The sequence below is a fragment of the Culex pipiens genome, chromosome 3 (assembly GCF_016801865.2).
Source record: "Culex pipiens pallens isolate TS chromosome 3, TS_CPP_V2, whole genome shotgun sequence".
NCBI classification, from domain to species: domain Eukaryota; kingdom Metazoa; phylum Arthropoda; class Insecta; order Diptera; family Culicidae; genus Culex; species Culex pipiens.
In genome coordinates, this window is record NC_068939.1 from 96,747,283 (window position 1) to 96,773,814 (window position 26,532).

General features: G+C 37.1%; 2 protein-coding genes across 5 annotated transcripts in view; one reads left to right on the forward strand and one right to left on the reverse strand.

Moving 5' to 3' along the window:
- LOC120417462 (kinesin-like protein subito) overlaps positions 1 to 26,532 on the reverse strand; it is a 39,259-nt gene that overhangs the window by 12,375 nt on the left and 352 nt on the right. The window lies entirely within an intron of this gene.
- Positions 3,272 to 14,785, forward strand: LOC120417464 (spermine synthase). 2 transcript variants are annotated; one of them, XM_052709387.1, is made up of 5 exons: positions 3,272 to 3,686; positions 7,735 to 7,846; positions 9,114 to 9,236; positions 13,389 to 13,825; positions 13,888 to 14,785. In XM_052709387.1, exons 1-5 carry the CDS (start codon positions 3,408 to 3,410, stop codon positions 14,053 to 14,055), a joined length of 1,119 nt encoding a protein of 372 aa, XP_052565347.1. In that variant the 5' UTR covers positions 3,272 to 3,407; the 3' UTR covers positions 14,056 to 14,785. The 2 variants fall into 2 exon arrangements, with proteins under 2 accessions (XP_052565347.1, XP_039435468.1); XM_039579534.2 differs by lacking the exon at positions 7,735 to 7,846 and adding an exon at positions 8,830 to 8,938.

Consider the following 26,532-nt stretch of genomic DNA (forward strand, 5'->3'; position numbering starts at 1 on the left):
GAGCCGCTCATTTTCGTTCGCTCATCAAAAAGAGCCGCTCTTTTGAACGGCTCTTTCGCTCTTTTTCAAAACTTCGATTAAAAGGTTATTTTTAAGAATGGTGTGATTTTTAAAGTAATTTCACATTGTACTTTTATAAATCATTTAAAAAAAATCAGAAACCAAGAAGATGTCCGTGAAAACAATAGGTCTTGGCGGTCTCTATGTCAAGATTTCTACTCGAACCTAAACGTTCAAATAATTGACATCAAAACTTAAATCTAGGATTTTGGAGGAATTGCTATAAATTTTAAAATTGCGTTTATTTTTGCTAAAATTGAACTAATGAATCCAGAATCTCTTAGATATTTATTAAAGTTTTGGTAATATTTTACAAGCTAAGCAATTTTAAATGCTCAAATTCGTACTCGGGTAATACTTTTAATGTATGATCACAATGTAAATGCAATTTTGGGATTTATTTTTATAAGCAATTATTTTTTAAATTTGGAATTGCATTTTCAATACTAAAAACTATTTTTATGCTTCGATTTGTTCGAAATTCAATGAATTATTTTTATAACAAGTTTAAAAAATATCTCAACGGAACGGTTCTTTGGAAAGACCGGAGTTTAAAAAAGAACCGCGGTTCTTTTTTTGTGAGCCATGGTTCGTTCGTTCTTTTTAGTGAACCGGCTCTTTGAGTGGTTCGCTCTTTTTTTGCCCACCTCTAGTGCATATATTCTAGAACTAGTATGATGATTATTACTTTTGAACATTTTTTTTCATTTATAAGTGTGCAAGAGCGATTCTTGGCTACAGTGATCTACGTTAAACTCAAAATAAAACAATGCATAGTGACCATGCCGTCGCATGACATTAAGCCAGCATATTAACCTGCACGCGCAAAAGGCATTCAAGAAATTTGAAATGAATGTAGGATAGTCTGTGGCCCACAGTAGACCATACAAAATGCGACCAAAAGAACGCTTTTCAAACTCGTGCTTTCGAAAATAACTCCTACACATTAAAAAAGTACATACACAGACATTTATGGATACTGAATGAATATATAAAATTTTAGAGTTGAGATTTAGGTCATCAATTGAAATTTCCGTATGTTAAGCAGGTTGATGATCCGGTCCAATTTCCGTACTCCAATTTGCTAATTTTCTCTATTTAAACAAATTGTTTTCAAACGTTTTGACAGAAACTTGCCTGTTCACTTCCCATTTAGCTATTTATTGCTTGATATGGGTTGAAAATGCTATAAAATTACTCGAAAAATTAACTTCTTAATTCAACCTCCTAGACCCACCTTCACGTGTACATATCGACTTGGGATCAAATTCTGAGCAAATGTCTGTGCGTGTGTATGTCTGTAAGTCTGAGCACTGGAAAATATGCACTCGATTATCTCCGGACTGGCTGAACCGATTTTTGTTATACATTTTTAGAAAGTTATTTGAAAGACCTTTTCAATGAGCCCGAAAGATTGAATATCTGACAACCCTATCAAAAGTTATGGGTACCTTAGTGATATTTTAGTACTTTTTCTAGGCCGGATCGCAGATATTTCGATAAAAATTATGCCCGGAATAATAGAAAGACCATTCATATGACCCTAAAACATTGAAGATTTGGTAACCCTATCAGAAGTTATGAGCGCTTAAGTGCTTTTTTTACACTTTTTGGAGGCCGGATCTAAGATATTTCAATGAAAATGGTGGCCGGGTCTATTACGCGACCTGTCGTTAGTAAGATAATTGAAAGACCCTTCAAATGTTGGAAGATCTGATCTAAAAAACCCTATCATAATTTATAAGCACTTAAGTGATATTTTAGTACTTGTCAGAAGCCGGAACTCATCCAACGTGTCGAGAAATAGAAGATCTGACTACCCTATCAAAAGTCATGACCACATAAGTGTTAATTATACACTATTTGTAGCTGGATCTCAGATATTTTGCTGAAAATGATGTCCGGATCTCGTCAGCTGTGTGCTATCTTGTGACAACGACCATTTAGTACTTTTCGAGAAAATCGATTTTTAAAGTTTGATGATAAATATTTTCAAAACTATGAATGGTAGAGTCAAACTTTTTGAAGCAATCGGTTCGTATACTTTCGCTTAACAAACGCTCCAAGTTTCAACTAATTTGGTTACACCAGTTAAAAGATACAGTAAATTATGTAATCAAAAATCTGAAAAGCACGTGTCACAAGTGTGTTTCGAAAGTAAAATTGTACTACGTGTCACAAGTGTGCACAGAATTCCCATACAAACTAAAATAGACTTAAATCAATAGTTTAACCGACTTAATCAGTATATTTTCAAAAACAAAAGATTGCATTGCCTTCAGAAAATGTGTATCAACATAAATTTGGGATAAACAAGAAAATTTTTCCACATTTTCCAACAACATGTATGACGTGTCACAAGTGTGCACGATCATTTTGATGATAAATTGGTCTATGTCACAAGTGTGTATTGCGATATCCGGGAAACGGAAGCGAGTTTCCAAAATCGGGTTAAAGCATCTTGTAGTGTTTGTTAAGTATAGCAAAACGTCATCATTAACTCATTTTCGACCAAAATGGTCTATATTACAAGATAGCACACAGCTAACGATCTATCATGCAACCCATCGTTGGATGGGTAAACAAAAGACCTTTTATTGAAGAGTGTAAAGTGATTTTCTTAAATAAAATAAAAAGATTTTTCCAATACAAAACTAACATCCTAATATACTTTGTAAGGTGGAATAAGTAACGTTTTAGAAGCTGGTAATCGATCGTTAAGTGCTGATATGCCAAAATTAGGCGCACGATGGAAATACATGCTGTTTCTCCATCTTAATTTTATAACTTGCACGTTATTCTCCATCCTGCCTGGCGCACCCTTCAAAAACCTGTGGTGAATAAACAGCCGTCAAAATTACGCCGGGCTGGTTTCTCACTTTCGTGGTTTCTTTCTCAACTCGTGCTGCTCACTACTGGGAGCTCTAGCTCAGTCTCTTGCAGCTTCAGACCGGTGTTGGTTTAGCTCTGGGAGCGTTCTTTTATTACGTAACGCAAAATTTGGGATTTTTGACCCCCCTCCCCCCCCTTTGTAACAAATCGTAACAGATGAGCCATCCCCCCTACCCCCCCTGTAACGCGTAACGCAAGGTCTTTTTGCAAATTTTTATGAGTGCTTATATGAAAATTTTGCGTTACGTAACAGAATTTTTCAGCACACCCCCCCTCCCCCAATTTTCGTAACATTTCGTAACAGACACCGACACCCCCTCCCCCCCCTAACTGCGTTACGTAATAAAAGAACGCTCCCTCTGCACATGTGTTCCGCGTGCCGCCGCAAATAAGCAGTGCGTTTGGAAGAAGAGTTGAAAATTTTCCGTGACTCCCCGTGTGTGAACCGTGTGACAATGTCGGCCAATTCGGTGCTGCTGGATTTCTCCCTGGACCCAACCCGGATCAGCGATGAGGTGTCCCGGAAGGACATTGTCAAGTTGTGCAAGGAACACCTGGAGAAGTACCTGGACTCGCTCAAGATCACCTACGATATGCTGACCGAGGACGGTTACCTGTGCGTGCTGAGTTCCGGACCGATCATCACGACGATCCGGTTCTTCAACCAGGGCCTAATTACCATCAACATCGAGTACTACCGGGCCGAGTGCGAGGCGCCCAAAATTTCCTTCGAAGTATGAACTCGTTCTCTTTTCTAATTTTCTACATATTTTTTCGCTGACCTTTTCGTTTTTGGTTGCCACCCGGAGCGGGAATTCCGCGTTTTGAACAGTGTGCACTATTTGATGAATTCGATTCGGCTCGCAAAAACAGTCCAAAATTTATGAGGTTCAGCCTGGGTGGAGGTTTTCACAGTCGGATGTGAAAAATCGATAACGTTAAGGAAGGTGGTGGCGAATTTCGCCTGCCTCAGCAGCAGCAGTGCATAAATATATATGTATCCATATAGGCAGATACGACACTTTTACTTTGCGCCTTGCGGTCGCGCGTTTCGAGGAGTATAGTAAAGCTTACGTCTGTAAATCTATAACAGCTATGGTTAAAAATAATTATCACCGATACGCTAGCTGCGGCTTGCCGGCTTATTCAGCATAAAGCTTGGACGGCGCGGTAATAATTCATAGAATGTTAGTGTCGTCTGTCACATAGTGCCTTGACCGGAAAAAAAATAGTTGGGTTCCATTCATAGATTCATATGTTGGGCTATAGAGCTACATGCCTGTACGTTAGGCAGTCAAAAAAAATAATAAATTAGGATACTAGGAACAATGTTTCCATAGAACAAAAATGGTTTACAACTCGTGCGCTGAGCTTGCACGAAAAAAGTGTTTTTACGAGTATTTTAAAAAATGCACGTAATGAACAAACTTAAGTCATAGGGGAAGGTGGGGCAAGACGACCAAATGGGGCAAGAGGAACAATCGCTCGTACGGCCGTAATTTTTACAATTTTGATTACTTTCAGTATAAGGAATTGTTGCTAGCAATGCAATTAGCTGATTCTACTACCACATAACCGCCAAAACGAAGTAAACGCCACGGGGCATAAGATTTAATGAAGTTTTTTTCAAAACCTTTGTTTTCTTATAATATTTGGAAAGTACAAAATAAGGCTTAGGGTTCGTTTTAAGGCTCATTTTATCAAAATGCTATTTTTCCTAGATTAGTAGTGACCCTACCAATGACATGCACCTATTACAAAGTATGATTTAACTTTTGGTTATTTTTGTTGAGAGCTTTTAAAAAATCTTGTTCAGGTGGGGCAAGTGTACCATATGGATTTTCAGTATGGAAAAAATTACGAATTGCTGCAACAACATATTTTATCGGGAAATAAATACATGAAAGTACTTAAAAACTGATAAATAATTGTTAAAAAAAAATTGTCCATACAAAATATAGTGATATTATGAAAATTTACTATTTATCATCTAAGTAATATTTTTTTTCGTAAAAACGATAATTTTTTTTAGTAAAATATTATTATTTAATCTAAAAATGGAAGAAACCTTTCAAATACATTCTAATTTGAAGAATCTAAATGATAACAGTTCACTTGTTAGCAAATTCACATGTTTTTTCATGCATTGTTCCTCTTGCCCCAACGGGTTGTTCGTCTTGCCCCACTAGTTGAGTAGAACGTACGAAAAATAAAAAATTTTAAAATCAATTTTTTACATTGAAAAACAGAATTTTTTTAAAAACTTGTTCTATCAAAGACTCAGTCAAAACCTGGAATAAGATTATTCTAAAAAATCCGACAGATTTTTTAACGTTTTTAATGGGCTATAACGAGCATTTCCTTAGCTTGTTACACTTGCCCCACTTTCCCCTACAAATGTGATCAAATTTCGTCAATTTTTTTAAAGTTTCAAAGTAAGTTAAAATATAATCATAAAAAAACATAAATACGATTATTTCTACACTCTCAAAGTGTCATGATTTTCGTAAAATAAATTAGTTAGAATCAGAAGACGGACTCCTCGGATTCTTTAGACAATTTTAAGTCTAAAACAGTTAAAATTAGTTTCATAGTTACAAAACTTAAGTGTTATTGAAGCATAATTTAAAAAAAATCGACTTTATAGTAATTTTTAGTAGAACAGGTTAGTTAGCAAAAATGAACAATGTTTTCTTGCTACAACATTTATTTTGATGGCAACAAAAATCAATATTTCGATGAAAAAATCCATATACTGCCCATGTTCGCACAAATGTCCCATATGCAAAAACAGCAAGCTGAGAAAAACGAATTTGAAGTTTGTCCCACACATACGGCTACGTGTTAAGTTTTCGTGAAAAAAATGGATTGCCCCACGATTTCTAGAACAAAGTATTGGATGATTTGTTGATACGTATTATTTTCGCGGACTTTCTTTTATTCAAACAATGTACACATTTGTCGGTTGTACTTCAACTCTGCTCGTCCAAGGACGAGCTCACCTTTATTAAGTATTTCCATATCGGTAGATCAACTACCTTCCTAGTTAAAAATTGACTACCTATCGACTTGACTTCATTTTACCTCCTAGATTTAGTCTTTTAGTGTGATTCTTGCGTTTACCTGCGCCCAAAGTTAAAGAACGAGGGGATAGTTCTCCCGAAAAGAAACGTGAGTAAAGACCTCTCGCGTGTTCATTAGTTCATTGAAACAGTTCATCCTATTGAGTGGCTTATATGGACAAATGACCGCCACTTAGTCACTGAACTATAGACGTATCCAGTTTGAAATGGCCGCTAGGTGGCTAATGGTGTTAAAAATGACAGCAAAGTATTGATTGATTAGGTGCACAAAATGTGTCTAGAATATTATTAAAATGAAAACTGTTCGAAAAATTTGCAATTGAGATAAGTACACCATTCGATTCAGCAGGAATTTTGGGCACCAAAAATATATAGTTTTCATATGTTAAGTGTTTTATTTTAGAAGAAAATTAACAAAAAGTATGAAAATCGAGACATTTAGTATGGGAGCTGTCAAATCTCTCACCATCAAAAAGCAGCGTTGAGCTTTCGCTGGATTTGTCTATAGGGACGTGGCGTTACATCGTGCTGCCATCTGGTTTTTTTTAGTGCAAGAGTGGAAAAGTGCTGAGTCATCGTCTAAAAATAGACGGCGTCCTATCTCGCCCAGCAAAATAAAGTCGATAAAGTAGTTGAGAAAAAGTGGAAAACGTGGTCTAAAAATAGCGACTCCATCCCCCTATGGTGGCACATACGGCAAAGGCACGGTTCAATAACCCGAAGGTCTTGGGTTCGAGTCTCGGTACCGGTACTTTTTTTATAGATGAACTTTTTTGGAAAATGAATCCATGAGTAAAGTACTCTTGGTAATTTCGGTATTTATCCTCACCGTCCGCACACAGTACTATTTTACTACCGAACCATGCTCTTTATCCTCTCGTATGCCGATGCCCAGTTCTGGGTGTGGTGACGTACATAAGTTTTATTGTCTTATGTCGCCAAACAAAGATGGTAAAGATGAAAATAGGGCGTGTTGTGGTTCAGGCCACAACAGATGTAGGCTCTTTTAAAAGAGCACACGATTTTGAAACAAATTGCATCGAAAGCTCAAAAGCGATGAAAATGCACATGGGACATTTATGCGACCAGGGGCAGTATATTTACATATTAATAGAATATTAAAATGGCGTATGTTTGTTTTGGATAAACAGCATGGCCACTCAAATCCCATTTTCTAATTTCCATTTTTTCCCGACTTTTATAGAATTTCAAATAATAGGCATTTCTTACCCAAAGAATGATTGCAAATCAAAAACTGTCTATTAAATATCAATATCAAATATCGAAAAAAAAACATCCATCATAATCCAACATCCAACTTCTTTGATTGCTTGAAAAGAGGATGGCAAAAAATCAAAATTTTATTTTGTTATTTTTACAGCTTAGGCCGTCGCAAATATTTTTATAAGTTTATGTCCCTCTACAGTTATTGTACAACAAAATATTTTTGATCGATCTCAGACATAATATTTGAAACTTTCAAATAACTACATAAAAAAACTAAAACTAAACACAAGTCCACAAATCCCATTTTTTGCGTTACGTAATAAAAGAGCGCTCCCTTATTCATCTTCCATTCACCAGGCTGAACCAAGAAAACGTTTGAATTTAAAAAAAATCCCGTATTAAATCTCAATATCTTTTTTTCATATTGGTGTTTGAACTGTTTAATAATTTTTTGTTCCGCTGTCGGTTTTAGCAAATAAAATCGCTTGAAACTAACTTGCGCCTTAAGCTGGAGGCGAAACGTTCCAAGCACCTTCCACCGATAAAAAGAGGCAGTAACGTTGATGTTTACCTAACGAGCTCAGGTTAGAAACAAATTCTACCACGAAAACAAACCACAAAAAAAACCTTTGTCTTTGTTCTCTTATCAAATTTTGTTTGGTTTTATTCAAACTGTTATCACCGACTCTCTCATCACCTGCAATGATTTTTGTTTTATCCACATCATCAACCACCCTTGCTAGGTTTAGAAATTTATTTAATTTGTGTGATATGAGCCGGTACCACATAACAGATATGAGCTAAATTTGGTACAACAAGCATGCACTAATCGATTAAAATTGCTTTTAAACAATAAATTGATAACATTAAAAGCTCATATAAAAGTGGCAAAAGCCTTAGTCTGGTTTAACATTTTGCTTTTTTTTAAATTCACTTGAACGTTTCCGTAGTATGTGGATTAGTTGCACTGTGCGGGGTCTAACAGGTAACTTGCTATAATACTTTTTTTTTTCCTTTTCGATTAAAAATTATATTAATTTCCACCACCACACTAATCATCCAGGAGTGGATCTAGTATAAAGTTTGCGTTTTAATCTAACCACAAAGTATATTGGCCAACTAACAGTTTTTACCAGAATAATACAAATCTCTTGACTCGTCTCAGATTTTCGTTTTGAAAACAAATCGACCTGAGCTCACCGACCCTAGATCCGCGCCTGCCTCTTTTCCGTTGGAAGGTCTTCGTTGGCCTTCGCATACCTTCAACGATAATTGGAAGAACCAGCTAAAAAAAACTAATCAAAACCAAGTTGGTGTTCAGCAGCTATTTCCGTATGGCCGCTAAACATCCGGTGCCCTCCACCCCAACCTGGACTACTAAAACAAAATCCATCTTTGACATTGTTTTTTTGTACATTTTTTTTCTATTCCATCTCGATTTTTCCACACTTCCCGTTGTTTTCTATTTCGACACACCTACCCACAAAAAAAAAAACACCAAATGTCGTGTTGGTGACCCGTGGACCCCGAACAAACCTGCCTTCCCTTTCGATCAACCGACCTGCAGCAAACACGTGAGCTCGAGAATACCTTGGTACAGAACCTTAAGCTGAACCACGGACAGTCGTTGCCGGCGCTGCAACGTGGCCCGGTTACCAAATACTTCCCGACCGCAGGTAAGTGCGCATCTCCGGATCCGGATTTTCTAACACCATCTTCTTCTTTCTATTTTTTTTTTGCGGTCCAGTGTACCTTCTTTTTCCAACAACTCTTGTTAATCGCTGCCGGATAGGCTTCTGGTATCCCCGATGGGAACTGTTCACTAATGAAGACTTTTTTGCTTTTTGGCAGACGAACGCGTCATTGAGTACGACATTGATAAGGTGCTGTACGACAAGCGGTCCGACTTCCAGAAGATCCAGATTGTCCACTCCAAGAGTCTGGGCAACATGCTCGTGCTGGATGAGTTGCAAAGTAAGGACCTATCATAATCTCAATATCTCGTTTGGGCTCGTTTCTAATTATCTTGGTTATTACTTTATAGATTTGCTGTTGTAAAACCATGTTTTTGGTATCCAGATTCTTAAGCGAAGATGGCGTTACGAATGGTGGCACGCCCGAAATGTCAAAAACGCGCAGTGGCACCAACATTCACACTTTTTTCTAACGTTGGTACCACTGCGTGATTTTGACATTTCGGGCGTGCACCATTCGTAACGCCATCTTCACTTAAAAATCTGGATGTAGAAAATTACAGGGTATTTGTCCCTATTTTGGGCCTAGTACCTAAATTAGGCCTACCAAACTTAATTTGTCGAAATTGTGCATTTTACCGCCTTTTTCCAGGAAACTCCCACATGGGAATGATACTTGCTGTCATTAGCTTCAATTTAGTTCGTTGGGAAGTTCTTTCGAATACCTTTCTAAAAATGTATAACATGACGGGGTTTCTTACAAAAACCACCCTTTTTACAATCTTCCGGACTTTTGATAAAATCGTTTTTTTAGCATAACTTTTGAAGTACTTAACTAAACTTTATAATTTTCAATAGCGACTTATGGGACCCCAAGACGGATCGAATGAGACCAAAACGGACAAAATCGGTTTAGCCAGTGCCGAGATAATCCAGTGCAATTTTTTTTGATCAACATCCCACCACACACACAGACATTTGCTCAGAATTTGATTCTGAGTCGATATGTAAACGTGAAGGTGGGTCCAAGAGGTCAAATTAAGAATTTCGTTTTTCGAGTGATTTTATAGCCTTTCTTCAGTAAGCACTTTTTCATAACCCTTTGTACAAAACAATGAAAACTGAAGTCTTTTGAACAATTTTGACTATTTGTTTCATCAGTTTATTTGTTTTTTGCCTGTTATGGACCCCCTTTTCCTATAGTGGACCCGGGTCCATAATCCGATTGTGGACCCGGGTCCACTAAAGGCAAACTGTTATTTTTATACCAAGATTAACCGATATTTGATGTTTTGATGCATGGTGTAGGTCTAATGATAGATATAATGAATAAAAAATGGATTTTGCTCAATTTTCGTCATAAAAAATATGTTTTGTAAACAAATTTGGCTTTAAGGGTGCACAGCAACGAAGGCAGTTGTTGTCTTCTTATACCAAAATAGTCAAACTTACGGACCCAATCCTGAAATATTGGGAATGTAAAATTAATCAAACTTTGTTGTAAATTACTTTGTGGACCGTACTTTAGGGGATGAATAAAAAAATATTTCGATAGTACCCGTAGTTTTGAAGATACTAAAATGTCTGTTACAAAAATCTGGGTGCAAAAGCTCTGGTTGATGTGCACCGTTAAACAACAACAAAAAACCTAACAGACATTTAAACTTATTTATTTCCGAAAAAGATCAGAGAAAATGTTTCAAAAACCACTGTAAACATACAAATAATTTAAAAAAAAGTAATTTTGATGCACATTTTTTCCATATTAATTACATAAATGGTTGACCGAAACTAAACAATAGATTTGTTTACAGTTGCTGATAAAACCACGCATGCTTATTTTAAAAAATGTTTTGTTATTAATTTATTATTATAAAATATCATTTCAAACTGCAATTATGATGCTTCAGTTAAGTATAATTGACTATAGTTTTGATTATTTATAATTTTTTTTACGGCTTCAGCATTTTTGGTACTTTTAACATGAAACAGCTATATTTATACTCATAAATTAGGCTTAGTGATTTTTCACGCTCGAAAATAGCAAATTTCACGGGGACCTCAATTTAAAAACACCAAATTTCACGCAAATTTCGCGGAACGTGAAAAATGTTAAAATAACTCGGAAAATCTTATGTTTAAATCAAAGAAACTACTTTTTAAGCTACATTATACATTATTCTTCACTAAACTGAAAAAATCTTCACTAAATTTGAACGCGACACAAAAAAAATCTCCTAATTTTCAAAAAAGTTCCCATCTGGTTTATGGTTCTATTTATATTTTGAAACATGCTTATTCTTAATTATTGAACTGCTTTTTTTAATATTCGACGAATAAAGCTAAACAGTTTTCGCTGATTTGCTTCTATTTTATCAGTTTACATTTTATTGAATTTCATATCAAAGCAAGATTTAACAATCTTGTCCATCCACAATGAATAAAACAGTTTGAATTTTCTGCGACATTGAGCCCATGCCAAATAATTTTTAAGGTTTTTATCTCAATTCGAAAAGTAAATTTAGGTAAAAAAACGAAATAGAAATTTGTATTGAAATGAAATAGAAAACAAAAAAAGGTGGTATTTTTTAACTTTCACGAGAAACATCCACCCAAACAATCAAATATCGTTAAAATTAAACAGGGATCAGAAAAAAATCTGAAGTGTTTTTAAAATGTGATTTCAAAGATAAAAAATACTCTTTATTTTATTTAAAAAAAAAACGAAGCTTGATTATTTCAACTTGTTTTGAATTTTTTTTATTCCTTGCTTGTTTTTATTAGGTCCTTTTAAGTGCTGTTAATTTTGAAATAATACCTTTCAAATAAAATAGTAGTTAAATTTTTACAACAGCGGATGAAAACATTACTAAATTGAGTTAGTTTCTAAAAACTGAAAAATTCTTCAAATGGTTGAAATTAAGCTTTTCAATTGAAAAATAATAAAATTAACTTTAATAGTCTTTATGGTACAAATATTTATTATGATCTCATCTGAAAAATAAAAATCAGAAAATTGATAAATTTCAATAATTTCACACCGTCTGCAAAATCGTCAAAATTCAATAACCCTATACTATTAATTGAACAAGGGTATTCACTCGCTTAATTCTACAGTAGTTCTTAAGATTATTTGCATTCCTATTTGAGTTTGATGAAATATTTGAAGGGAAATCGTTACAGTTTCACAAAAAAACATAAAATTTCACGGGATTTCGCGGAAAAAGCCAAATTTCACGGATTTCACGCTGTCCGCGAAATCGTGAAATTTCACTAACCCTACTCATAATTGAAAAAAAATATGCGTTTAGGTTGATAACAACAAGCATTTGTTGTATGTTTAAGAGAAACTTTTGCTTAAATACACAGTTTTTTTTTTCATTTTTGAAGGTTTAATTAACAGGGGTCCACTTTTGGAAAAGTTTGGATTTTCGTTGTCCTATATTGGACCCCAGTAATTTTTGCTCGAAAATGAGCAGTTCTTCGCTTAATTTTAGTAAAGTTCCTTAAACTTACATTATTTCGACTTGCTGAAGTTAAATAATGTGTGTGTGTGTGTGCAACCAACCAAACGGGACCACGCGGTCCTTTCTTACAAATTGAGTTGTTTCCATGTATTTAAGATTAATATTCTATACATGCAAATAACTCGCATAGGCATTTGGAGGGTGTTAGCTCTGCCGAGCTTCGGTGACCCATTTCTACGCAGGCTAGCCGTGCGCGAGGTACTTCAGCTTGAATCGACAAGCCCCGCCCTAAAGAACGTTTACATCAATCGGATTCAAACGTTATTTAGAACTTCCGATTTCTTATCCGTGGACGAGAAATCAGCGCGTATTTAGTAGGCAGATTTTTGTTATTCGTTTGTTTTGGAAAGGTCTCACCAAATTTCAGCTGAAGTCCTGATGATCATAGTGACAGGTCCAACGACTTGTCGTGCTGTCTCACCCGCTGTCGTGTAACTCAATCCCGTCATATGGAACTGCATTAAAAACAGTTGACCTTCAACAGTGGCGACAAAGCACACGTTTTGAAAGCTTTCACAATAGAAAAATGATGCACACCCTTCGACTTGCTGAAGTTAAATAATCAGTCAAAAAGTGATTGGATAGTAATTTAATCATAAAATATAAATGCAGTTTTGTTGTGAAAATGCTAGTGGCCATGGCTGATTTCAGATATCGAACTCAAAACACTTATTTTGGTGAAAAGGACAATTCAATATCAGTCAACATTGATTTAAATGATGCTGAACATGCCAAATAAAGGATTTGTAGGCAACAACACGCTTGAAATTGTGATTTCATTGAATTTTTCATCAAAAACCCTTTAGAGGGTCCACTATAGGAAAGGGGTCCACTAATGGATAACGTACCTTAGTTCAAAAATGGTCTCTAGAGGCCAACGAAACTAATAATTTTCATCCGTACAGATATTGCGGAGGCCGATCTGATCTACACCGAAACGTTGATGCGTCGCGGCATAGAGAACTACAAGGGCAAGGAGATTTGCATCCTTGGCGGTGGCGACGGAGCCCTTCTCTACGAGCTGCTCAAGGAGGAACCCAAGCACGTGGTCATGCTGGAGATCGACGAGCTGGTCATGCAGGCCTGCAACAAGTACATGAACTCGATCTGCGGCGACGTGCTGGAGAGACGCAAGGCCGACGACTTTGAGATCATCGTGGGCGACTGCATGGTCTACCTGAACAAGTACATGAAGGAGGGTCGCCAGTTTGACTACGTTTTCGGCGATCTGACCGACATTCCGATCTCGGACACCCCGACGGGGGAGATTTGGGACTTTATTCGGACCATTCTGGAGGCGTCGTTCAAGGTGCTCAAGCCGGACGGACGGTTCATGACTCACGTGAGTACTGTTTTAATCGATTCATGAAGCGCATCATGTAACAAATCTTTCTGTACCGACAGGGCAACGGCGTCAGCTGCCCGGAATCGCTCCAAATGTACGAGGAACAGCTCGGCAAGCTAACGCCGGCGGTCACCTACACCAAGTGTACCGCCTTCGTTCCGTCCTTCATGGAGGAGTGGGTATTCTATCAAGTGCAGCGCGGAAGTGGAGCCGCTGCCAGCGTTTGACTTCGTCACGACGATAAACAAATTGTTGCCCCGCAGATCGCCGACGTAGAACCGATGCGCTGCTGGTGCTGCACGTGGCCAGCAGCCGCCGTAGCCAAGATACTTTCCCTTCTTCCAATCTCGATGTTGACAGCACTTTTAAATGATCACATTTTTCTATCTGGCACCAAACAACTGCTCAAAATTCAAAGTCGCATGCACGTTTTATAGTAGGAAATTAACCACGGCACCGCTACTTTACCCAAAAGCCATCGATTAGTTAGTTTGCAAAATTTGTTTTCCCAGTTCCTTTTGTTATGATTGTTTCCCCTCGAAACCACTACCTCGTGAAGCAACTATTCGGATACTTTTTTAAAAGAAATTATTTCACATCAGCCGCAACTAAGCACAACAACTAGTTTTAGTTACAGACCAACAACAGCTCAGCTTAAACCATCAAATAGTTCCTTTAGTTTATGTTTTTATGGTTTCACATATTAACAATCACTTCAATACATCCACGCGTGATGTACTTAAGTCAGGCCAGTCACAGTGAATTTCAGAAGTATTCTCAGTTGGGATATTAAAGTTCTGTGTCGCGCGTCCGTTTAGCACAAAAGACAGCAATTTTAGTGTGTACAAGCTAGGAAAAAAGAAAAGAAGTTACTACTAACAGCTCGTGTCCCGTGGTGTTTTAGAGCTGGTTTATCTCTAATACTTAAATAAAATACAATTTTCAACCCATCCTAACGAGGAATGTGTCTTGATTGTTTTAAGTAGAAATATCACTTCAGCCTGATTACTAAATTAAACGCGCTTGGTTAACATGTATGAAAACTAGTGTCACTTATGCAAAAAAAAAAATCCGGGGAATCGATTGGTGATGGTTTTATCCACCGCACGAAACGGCAACGGGTCAATTTTGCCCCAATTCCCATTTTCAACATGTTTCTTGAAAATCCCTCTGTATTTAGAAAGGAGGCTTTATGCGGCCATCCAACATGCACTTAACTTAGGTGAAAATGGAAATCCACTTCTTGCACCGCAAAAATCATCTAGGGATATTTTTATCGGAGAGATCAGAAAATTTTACATAACTGTATGCACTAGATAGTTTGAAACAGCTGTATCTTCCGCATCAAAGCAGCCTGACCTACTGCGTTGCATTAATCGCTGAGAGGATTATGTGAACGGATCACTTTTCACACAATCTACAGGAGAGGAGGGATGCGTGGACATACCGTTCTAAACGCTCCGGAAACTGTCATTGGGACAAGAAAGCGAGACAATGTTACACTATTGATGATCCTGTATTGGTGGGTTGTGCGACAGGGATGTGAGTGTGCTAAAAAAAGATCACAAAACTATTAAACAAGTTTGTAGGAATTTTTTGGAACTTTTCGAAAAAAATATGTTTTTACGGGCAAACTTTTTCAAATTCAAATTCGGTTTTATTGGTGAATAATCAGATACAATAAGTTCTTTTGAGGTACAAAACAGAGTTTTGGAGTTCCTTTCAGCTGTGTGTTACATCATAATCCATTTTGGAACAGTTATTGCTAGTTAATAAAGGTGTTGCCAAGAGTAAGAAAAATAAAGAAAAAAAAACTTACTAAAATTGCAAGGGAAAGGGGATAGAAATAGAGAAAGCTTAAAACTAGATCACATTTTTTTATCCTTTATAGATGTGCTTAATCATCAGCTCCCCGAGGGCCAGAAATTGCTCCGCCTTGTTACGGCAGGTCCGAAACCGCGTCATCATCTCCCCCGCGAGAGCAAAGAACTCCGGCAGGGTAAAGAGATCTTCCCCGGTGACTCCTTGCTGGGTCGCATCGCCGCTACCGGCAGCGACCACGCTTGCAAACGACCGCCCCCATCCAGGAGGGAACGCTGGGTTGTCCGCTGGAACCGTACGCTGGCTAGCTGCAGGAACGGCTGCGCTCGTACTTCGCTGAGGAGGATGGGACGCTACTGCTTTCTTCTTCCTCTTTTCCTGCTCCTCGAGGTAGGACTTTCGCGCGACGCATCCGCGGTAATTACCGGTATGGTTACCGCCGCAGTTCGCGCACTTTACGCGCGGCTTGGTTTGTTCTGCGTTTTCCCCCAAGTCCGCCTTTCGTGGCAGTGCGCACACCTCCGAGAGGTGTGACTCACCGCACTTCACGCAGCGGGGCTGGAGGTTGCAGTTCCGCGAGCCGTGGCCGAATTTCTGGCAACGGTGGCATTGCGCTGCTTCCGTCGGATTTTTGGAGTAAAACCGCCAGTTTACCCAAAAACCATCCAACGCCTTAGTCCGCCGCAGGTCTTGAATTTTGACGGTACCGCGGTCGAAGTACAACAGGTACAGTGTGTGTGTACCTGTGACTGTTGTCTTCCGCGAGAGGACTTTTATGTCTCGCGGCGTTATTCCGACACCCGAGAGGTGCTCCTTGAGGACGGAGATCGGGCGGTCTTGATACCCCTGCAAGACGACCTTAACAGCTGTCTCTGCACGGGGTCGAATGTGTAGAACTTGAAGCTTTCACGCTTCAATTTCTCCACAACCAGGTCGAAATTCTTTTGGTCAAATGTGAACACTTGCACTGACGATTTACCTATTTTGAGGCAGTACACGAGGCCTTCCAGCTGCTCGTCAACATCGTCCGCCAACGTGTCCAAAACGAAAATTGGTGGTGGTCGTCGTTCCTTTGGAGTAATTACTTTTTTTTGGCGAAATCACTTTCTTCCGTGCACCACCATCGTCGTCGTCGTCGTCGGTAGTGCTACCGTCGGTGTTGTTGTTGTTGCTTTCCTCGTCACTCAGTCTCGCGAACTTGTTACTGTAGGGAATGAGTTGTGCTAATGTGAAATAAAAGAAACCGAAAATAATAAGGAAAAGGTAAATGCAAAATAATTAAATAAAATTCGACTTTTTGTTTGGTCAAACCTTCTTTACTCAAATTTGGGTAGAATGCCTAGAAGAATGAGTTGCGTTCGATAAGAATTACATTAAACTTTTGAATGAGTTGTCGCGTTTCAGCGTGCATGGTTGAATTTTGACAGCTGCTTGCTCGAGAACGACAGTCATTTGACGAACGCGAAAAGAGTAGGATGTACGCGAGAAATCGAGAGGTGGATTTTGAAAAAAATAAATTGTTTTGTTTTGTTCCGTCACCACATGGCGCAGTTCGGCAGGTTCAGTGTAGTGTAGGAAAAATAATTGAATTGGCGATTTCATCACAAGGACGGCAGATGGAAATCTAGAAGGTGGTATATATGTGTAGAATCAGAAAAAAACAAGCGTTTGGGTTGCCAGAAGATTTTCCAAGTCTGTATGGATTAGAGAAAAAGTCTGTAAAAAAAATCAAGAGTTCTGCGCCGGTTGGAGCGCGAAGAATTGAATTCATTTAAAAAAGTTGAGGGAGTCCTGAGATGTTCGGTGCAAACTTTAACTTACTTTGTACACACAATATATAGCTCTAGAAAAATCAGTTTTGATAGTGTGTGTGGTTCTTAGAAGGAACATAACTGTAATTTTAATGGTTTGTTATGCTAACCGATGTAAAAAAAAAAACTTAATTATTTTGAAAAAGAAAAATAAAGACAAGGGCAATGAATCCATGGCGCAGAAGTGATAAGAAAAAAAGTAAAAAAAACATAGAAAGATCGATGGAATCAGGCAAAGAAGTGATTCAATGAAGAAAACAGTTTTACAAAGGAAAACTAGCCAAAACGAAAAAGCAAGGACACAAGAAATAACAAGCCAAAAAAGAAACGGCGATTAACTCAAAAAAAACTAGCCAAAAAAGAAAGGGCAAGGACACAAGAAATACAAGCCAAAAAAGAAACGGCGGTTTACTCAAGAAAAACAAGCCAAAAAAGAAAGGGCAACGACACAAGAAATACAAGCCAAAAAAGAAACGGCGGTTTACTCAAGAAAAACAAGCCAAAAAAGAAAGGGCTATCAAAGAAGAGATTGAATAAAGAACAAAGTTACAGAGTAAAGTAAAGATCAAATCTAAAGTGATTTTTTTATAAACACATATGCGCCATGGGTTTAATGACTCTATAAATAATTAGTTATTAAAAAAAGGTAAAGGTAAAGAAGTGTAAAAAAAAAAATTAAAGCAATAGAAGAGGCCTCATATTTGTGGTTATGATTCGTGTTGATGATTGAATTTCTTGGGAATCTGATTAAATGTGTAAAATTAGTACAAGTAGTTCAAGAATGGGGATTTTAAAAAGAAATTTCAGTCTATTTCAAGAGCAATGAGTTGAGATGTAATTGGCTTGCTACCGTATTGCCTCATATTCGTGCTTATGATTGAGTTTCTTGGGAATCTGAATAAATGTGTAAATTTAGTACAAGTAGTTCAAGAATGGAGATTTTGAAAGGAATTTCAGTCTATTTCAAAAGCAATGAGTTGAGATGTAATTGGCTTGCTCCCGTTTTGCCTCATATTCGTGCTTATGATTGAGTTTCTTGGGAATTTTAATAAATGTGTTAATTTAGTACAAGTAGTTCAAGAATGATTTTTGATTGATAATTGATTGATTGATGATTTTTTATTCGGTAGGAAAAGCCACCAAAGCAGTAGCACCAAAAACCTACATCGTTTTAATCCAATATACAATAAATTTTAGTGTTTACAATTATCTTTTAAATATCCGGTCAAACTCCATTGGTTTCCACCTGTGAAGGAGTTTGGTTGATCCTGGCAAGAGAAATCTGAAATGATATAAAAAAAGTGCATAGATTATGGCGATAAAGGCAAAATTATAGAATAAAGATAATTGTGTCGGAAAACTAACTTTTTAAACTGAGTTTTAGAAGGAAGCAAAAGTGAAAAAAGAAAGAAAAAAAGAAAAAAAAAAGATTGAAGATTTTTAAAGGAATTTCAGTCTATTTCAAGAGCAATGAGTTGAAATGTAATTGGGTTGATACCGTATTGCCTCATAGTCGTGCTTATGATTGAGTTTCTTGGGAATCTGAATAAATGTGTAAATTTAGTACAAGTAGTTCAAGAATGGAGATTTTTAAAGAAATTTCAGTCTATTTCAAGAGCAATGAGTTGAGATGTAATTGGCTTGCTACCGTATTGCCTCATATTCGTGCTTATGATTGAGTTTCTTGGGAATCTGAATAAATGTGTAAATTTAGTACAAGTTGTGCAAGAATGAGGATTTTTGAAGAAATTTCAGTCTATTTCAAGGGCAATGAGTTGAGATGTAATTGGCTTGATACCGTATTGCCTCATAGTCGTGCTTATGATTGAGTTTCTAGGCAATCTGAATAAATGTGTAAATTTAGTACAAGTAGTTCAAGAATGGAGATTTTTATAGGAATTTCAGTCTATTTCAAGAGCAATGAGTTGAGATGTAATTGGCTTGCTCCCGTATTGCCTCATATTCGTGCTTATGATTGAGTTTCTTGGGAATCTGAATAAATGTGTAAATTTAGTACAAGTAGTTCAAGAATGGAGATTTTTAAAGGAATTTCAGTCTATTTCAAGAGCAATGAGTTGAGATGTAATTGGCTTGCTCCCTTATTGCCTCATATTCGTGCTTATGATTGAGTTTCTTGGGAATCTGAATAAATGTGTAAATTTAGTACAAGTTGTTCAAGAATGGAGATTTTGAAAGGAATTTCAGTCTATTTCAAAAGCAATGAGTTGAGATGTAATTGGCTTGATACCGTATTGCCTCATATTCGTGTTTATGATTGAGTTTCTAGGGAATCTGAATAAATGTGTAAATTTAGTACAAGTTGTGCAAGAATGAGGATTTTGAAGAAATTTCAGTCTATTTCAAGAGCAATGAGTTGAGATGTAATTGGCTTGCTACCGTATTGCCTCATATTCGTGCTTATGATTGAGTTTCTTGGGAATTTGAATAAATGTGTAAATTTAGTACAAGTAGTTCAAGAATGGAGATTTTGAAAGGAATTTCAGTCTATTTCAAAAGCAATGAGTTGAGATGTAATTGGCTTGCTACCGTATTGCCTCATATTCGTGCTTATGATTGAGTTTCTTGGGAATCTGAATAAATTTGTAAATTTAGTACAAGTTGTGCAAGAATGAGGATTTTTGAAGAAATTTCAGTCTATTTCAAGAGCAATGAGTTGAGTGGTAATTGGCTTGATACCGTATTGCCTCATAGTCGTGCTTATGATTGAGTTTCTAGGCAATCTGAATAAATGTGTTAATTTAGTACAAGTAGTTTAAGAATGGAGATTTTTATAGGAATTTCAGTCTATTTCAAGAGCAATGAGTTTAGATCGTGGTTGATATGTAATTGGCTTGCTCCCGTATTGCATCATATTCGTGCTTATGATTGAGTTTCTTGGGAATCTGAATAAATGTGTAAATTTAGTACAAGTAGTTCAAGAATGGAGATTTTTAAAGGAATTTCAGTCTATTTCAAAAGCAATGAGTTGAGATGTAATTGGCTTGATACCGTATTGCCTCATAGTCGTGCTTATGATTGAGTTTCTAGGCAATCTGAATAAATGTGTAAATTTAGTACAAGTAGTTCAAGAATGGAGATTTTTAAAGGAATTTCAGTCTATTTCAAGAGCAATGAGTTGAGATGTAATTGGCTTGCTACCGTATTGCCTCATATTCGTGCTTATGATTGAGTTTCTTGGGAATTTGAATAAATGTGTAAATTTAGTACAAGTAGTTCAAGAATGGAGATTTTGAAAGGAATTTCAGTCTATTTCAAAAGCAATGAGTTGAGATGTAATTGGCTTGATACCGTATTGCCTCATATTCGTGCTTAGGATTGAGTTTTAAGGAAATCTGGGGAAATGTGTAAATTTAGTACAAGTAGTTCAAGAATGGAGATTTTTAAAGGAATTTCAGTTTATTTCAAGAGCAATGAGTTGAGATGTAATTGGCTTGATACCGTATTGCCTCATGTTCGTGCTTATGATTGAGTTTCTTGAGAATTTGAATAAATGTGTAAATTTAGTACAAGTAGTTCAAGAATTGAGATTTTGAAAGGAATTTCAGTCTATTTCAAAAGCAATGAGTTGAGATGTAATTGGCTTGATACCGTATTGCCTCATATTCGTGCTTAGGATTGAGTTTTAAGGAAATCTGGGGAAATGTGTAAATTTAGTACAAGTAGTTCAAGAATGGAGATTTTTAAAGGAATTTCAGTTTATTTCAAGAGCAATGAGTTGAGATGTAATTGGCTTGATACCGTATTGCCTCATAGTCGTGCTTATGGTTGAGTTTCTTGGGAATCTGAATAAATGTGTAAATTTAGTACAAGTTGTGCAAGAATGAGGATTTTGAAGAAATTTCAGTCTATTTCAAGAGCAATGAGTTGAGATGTAATTGGCTTGCTACCGTATTGCCTCATATTCGTGCTTATAATTTCGTTTCTTGGAAATCTGGAGAAATGTGTAAATTTAGTACAAGTAGTTCAAGAATGGAGATTTTTAAAGAAATTTCAGTCTATTTCAAGAGCAATGAGTTGAGATGTAATTGGCTTGATACCGTATTGCCTCATGTTCGTGCTTATGATTGAGTTTCTTGGGAATTTGAATAAATGTGTAAATTTAGTACAAGTAGTTCAAGAATTGAGATTTTGAAAGGAATTTCAGTCTATTTCAAAAGCAATGAGTTGAGATGTAATTGGCTTGATACCGTATTGCCTCATATTCGTGCTTAGGATTGAGTTTTAAGGAAATCTGGGGAAATGTGTAAATTTAGTACAAGTAGTTCAAGAATGGAGATTTTTAAAGGAATTTCAGTTTATTTCAAGAGCAATGAGTTGAGATGTAATTGGCTTGATACCGTATTGCCTCATAGTCGTGCTTATGGTTGAGTTTCTTGGGAATCTGAATAAATGTGTAAATTTAGTACAAGTTGTGCAAGAATGAGGATTTTGAAGAAATTTCAGTCTATTTCAAGAGCAATGAGTTGAGATGTAATTGGCTTGCTCCCGTTTTGCCTCATATTCGTGCTTATAATTTCGTTTCTTGGAAATCTGGAGAAATGTGTAAATTTAGTACAAGTAGTTCAAGAATGGAGATTTTTAAAGAAATTTCAGTCTATTTCAAGAGCAATGAGTTGAGATGTAATTGGCTTGATACCGTATTGCCTCATGTTCGTGCTTATGATTGAGTTTCTTGGGAATTTGAATAAATGTGTAAATTTAGTACAAGTAGTTCAAGAATTGAGATTTTGAAAGGAATTTCAGTCTATTTCAAAAGCAATGAGTTGAGATGTAATTGGCTTGATACCGTATTGCCTCATATTCGTGCTTAGGATTGAGTTTTAAGGAAATCTGGGGAAATGTGTAAATTTAGTACAAGTAGTTCAAGAATGGAGATTTTTAAAGGAATTTCAGTTTATTTCAAGAGCAATGAGTTGAGATGTAATTGGCTTGATACCGTATTGCCTCATAGTCGTGCTTATGGTTGAGTTTCTTGGGAATCTGAATAAATGTGTAAATTTAGTACAAGTTGTGCAAGAATGAGGATTTTGAAGAAATTTCAGTCTATTTCAAGAGCAATGAGTTGAGATGTAATTGGCTTGCTACCGTATTGCCTCATATTCGTGCTTATAATTTCGTTTCTTGGAAATCTGGAGAAATGTGTAAATTTAGTACAAGTAGTTCAAGAATGGAGATTTTTAAAGAAATTTCAGTCTATTTCAAGAGCAATGAGTTGAGATGTAATTGGCTTGATACCGTATTGCCTCATGTTCGTGCTTATGATTGAGTTTCTTGGGAATTTGAATAAATGTGTAAATTTAGTACAAGTAGTTCAAGAATTGAGATTTTGAAAGGAATTTCAGTCTATTTCAAAAGCAATGAGTTGAGATGTAATTGGCTTGATACCGTATTGCCTCATATTCGTGCTTAGGATTGAGTTTTAAGGAAATCTGGGGAAATGTGTAAATTTAGTACAAGTAGTTCAAGAATGGAGATTTTTATAGGAATTTCAGTCTATTTCAAGAGCAATGAGTTGAGATGTAATTGGCTTGATACCGTATTGCCTCATAGTCGTGCTTATGATTGAGTTTCTTGGGAATCTGAATAAATGTGTAAATTTAGTACAAGTTGTGCAAGAATGAGGATTTTGAAGAAATTTCAGTCCATTTCAAGAGCAATGAGTTGAGATGTAATTGGCTTGCTACCGTATTGCCTCATATTCGTGCTTATAATTTCGTTTCTTGGAAATCTGGAGAAATGTGTAAATTTAGTACAAGTAGTTCAAGAATGGAGATTTTTATATGAATTTCAGTATATTTCAAGAGCTATGAGTTGAGATGTAATTGTCTTCATACCGTATTGCCTCATATTCGTGCTTATGATTGAGTTTCTTGGGAATCTGAATAAATGTGTAAAATTAGTACAAGTTGTGCAAGAATGGGGATTTTGTAAAAAAATTCAGTATATTTCAAGAGCAATGAATTAAGATGTAATTGGCTTGATACCGTATTGCCTCATATTCGTGCTTATGATTGAGTTTTTAGGAAATCTGGAGAAATGTGTGAATTTAATATCAATATCGCAAAAGTGTAAAGAAACCTATGAAACACGTAGGAAAACAATGAATTTTTATACAATTTATGATAATTATCTTATTTGAAATAATAACAGTGGATTTTTTTTGTCCTATTTTATTTGAGCGTTACAACACAACAAAACAAAAGAGAAAAAAAACATTAAAGAAATTAAAAAGAGTAGTGGCAAGGGAGATTGTAGGGAATGAGTTGTGCTAATGTGAAATAAAAGAAACCGAAAATAATAAGGAAAAGGTAAATGCAAAATAATTAAATAAAGTTCGACTTTTTGTTTGGTCAAACCTTCTTTACTCAAATTTGGGTAGAATGCCTAGAAGAATGAGTTGCGTTCGATAAGAATTACATTAAACTTTTGAATGAGTTGTCGCGTTTCAGCGTGCATGGTTGAATTTTGACAGCTGCTTGCTCGAGAACGACAGTCATTTGACGAACGCGAAAAGAGTAGGATGTACGCGAGAAATCGAGAGGTGGATTTTGAAAAAAATAAATTGTTTTGTTTTGTTCCGTCACCACAGTTACTAGTGGGAATGTTGGCGGATGTTGATGCGCCATCGGTCGACAAATTGCCGGAAGTAGCTGAACGGAGCCTTATAGGGCTGCGGCCTTGGACACGGTAATTAGGGTGTAATAACTTGGGGTCGAATCCTTTGGCGCACACACTCCCCGGCGCGATGGCGGAGGACGCGGCGTTGGTTTGTTTACCTTTTTGCACACGGCCGGTAGACGAACTTCGCGGGTTTTTCGAGGCCGCACTCGAACTGCCACGGCCACGGCCGGCCCTTGGCATGCTGTTGGAGCAAACTCGCGGCTAATCACGGTAAATTACGGCGAAAAATTTCGAAAAAACGATGGAGCACTGAGCACTTGACTGCTGCTTGCACTCGTGCGTACACGGAGGTGGGCAAACTTTTTCTAAATCGGAAAACTGATTTTTTGTGTTTAAAACAAACTTTACGTGGCAATTGTGGAGTTCGCACTTGCTAAGGAACCGGGCAAGCAAAATTTCAAATGAACAGCAGCAGTAACGAAAGCAAGCCAGAGAGGGTTAAAAAAGCCCCGAGTAATTGTTTCCTCTCCTTTGTTATGTTGTTTGCAGAGCTGTTTCTTGACCCCTTTCCTTGGATGATGGTGTGTACTGGCCATATTTTTCTCGAAAAATTACGCAATTAAAAAAAATCCGTACCGTACTTCTCTATGGTTTAAAACATGCGGGTTTTGTCCCTTAAAACATATAAAAATGCGTTTTTTGGAAATTGTTTTTTTTTGCGGAAAAAAAGTTAGTTTAAAAATTGAAAAAAATATATGTTTTGATCAGAAAATTCCTCCAAAAGATACAGATGTTCGAATATTAACGTACCATTTTTGAGTTGACAGCTATCAAAATTGTATGGAAGCTTGTATTGAAATAGCTTTTTTGATAGTTTGATATTTTTACAACACTGGCCAGTAGATTAACGGGAAAAGCACAATCACGCCTGCAAAAAAAAAACGATTCGTTTCCGGAATTAAGGTTTGCTTAAACAATCGCAGAACTCCCAACTGAATTTTGAATTTATTAAAACTTATTATAGATGGCTAATTTAAATAATCAAAAAAGAATATTTAGCGCAATTCCATTTTTATGTGAAAAATAAAAAAAACGGGTTGAAGAACACCTAAAATTTACCAAAGAAACAAAATCTCGATTTTTAAATATTTTTAAAGTATTTTTGTATGTTCAACTGTCAAAATTGTATGAATTGAAAATTGATAAATTTTAAACCATTGAACAAAGTGCCGGTACCAGTTGGCAATTACTTCTCGCGGGCACCAGACGTGTTGCTCTGCTGTGCTTTCGCTATTGTTTGCAAATACAATCGTCGCGTGGTGCAGACTCAGCAAAATGAGTGCTGACCAAAAACACAAGCTCGTTGTGGACTTCAGCGTCCTCCCGGAACGTCCGAAACTGGATGTCGTGCAGCGGTTTGTGCAGAAAGGGCTGGGAATAGCTCCCTCCGACCTGCGCAGCATCCAGCTGCATAACATCCGCCATTGCGTGCTAATCGAGATGGCGGACCCAGCTGCCGCTATCAAGATTGCAGATGATTACCACCTCAAGTACGCGTTCAAGAACAACCCGACCATCAAGATCCCGGTTTACATCGACGACAACACCGTAGATGTCCGGGTTCACGATCTCCCGCTGGACCTGCCAAATGCCAAAATCATCGATGCCATGCGTGAGTACGGAGAAGTGCTGACCATCAGGGACGAGGTTTGGAGGAACTTCTTCGCCGGTGTGCCTAATGGTGTGCGGGTGGTGAAGATGAAGCTATCCAAACCCGTCCCCTCATTCATCACCGTGTGCGAGCTGAGTAGCCTAGCCACATATACTGGTCAAACGGCCACGTGTCGACGCTGCGGGGAAAATCGACACGTGTCTAAGAGCTGTGCCGAAGCAGCGAAGAAAATTCGCCTTAACAAGCCCCAACATCAATCAAGCAAAACAAACCCGCCCGTTCCGATTGCTTTGCAGCCAGCACAACCAGCAGTAGTTGAATCTCAAGCCGTCGTGCCTCACACAGAGGACAATGGCAATGACGGATTCACTACTGTTGGGAAGAAAGGCAAAGCAAAAAGACTTTTACCGCAAGAAGAAGCATCAGCAGAAAAAAGAAGCTGCGTCGATGAGGAGAACAACACACCGATTTCTGGAAACGAACAATGCAACGACCCTGGACAACGAGAGACTCAACCGAAAATAATCACGCCGAAGAGAAGACAGTGGAAGCCTGCAGTTTGACGTGGGACTGCGCCAGTCGCATTTATTTTAAATAAATATAATTGAATTGTAAAAAAAAAGAAAAAGGTAAAACTTGGCCAAACTATGGTAACAGAGGCCAGATAGTTAAATAAACAAAAAAAAAAAAAAAAAAAACAAAGTGCCGGTACCAAATGTATGCGTCTTTTTAAGATTTTTTTTTAATACTCAGGTGAG

Bases quoted from the DNA above. Each gene is read 5' to 3' on its own strand.
- LOC120417464 (XM_052709387.1), top strand. From the start codon at position 3,408: ATGTCGGCCAATTCGGTGCTGCTGGATTTCTCCCTGGACCCAACCCGG. The intron at 7,847-9,113 runs GTTAGAAACAAA...GCTTTTTGGCAG, and splicing joins TGTTTACCTAACGAGCTCAG to ACGAACGCGTCATTGAGTAC. The intron at 13,826-13,887 runs GTGAGTACTGTT...CTGTACCGACAG, and splicing joins ACGGACGGTTCATGACTCAC to GGCAACGGCGTCAGCTGCCC.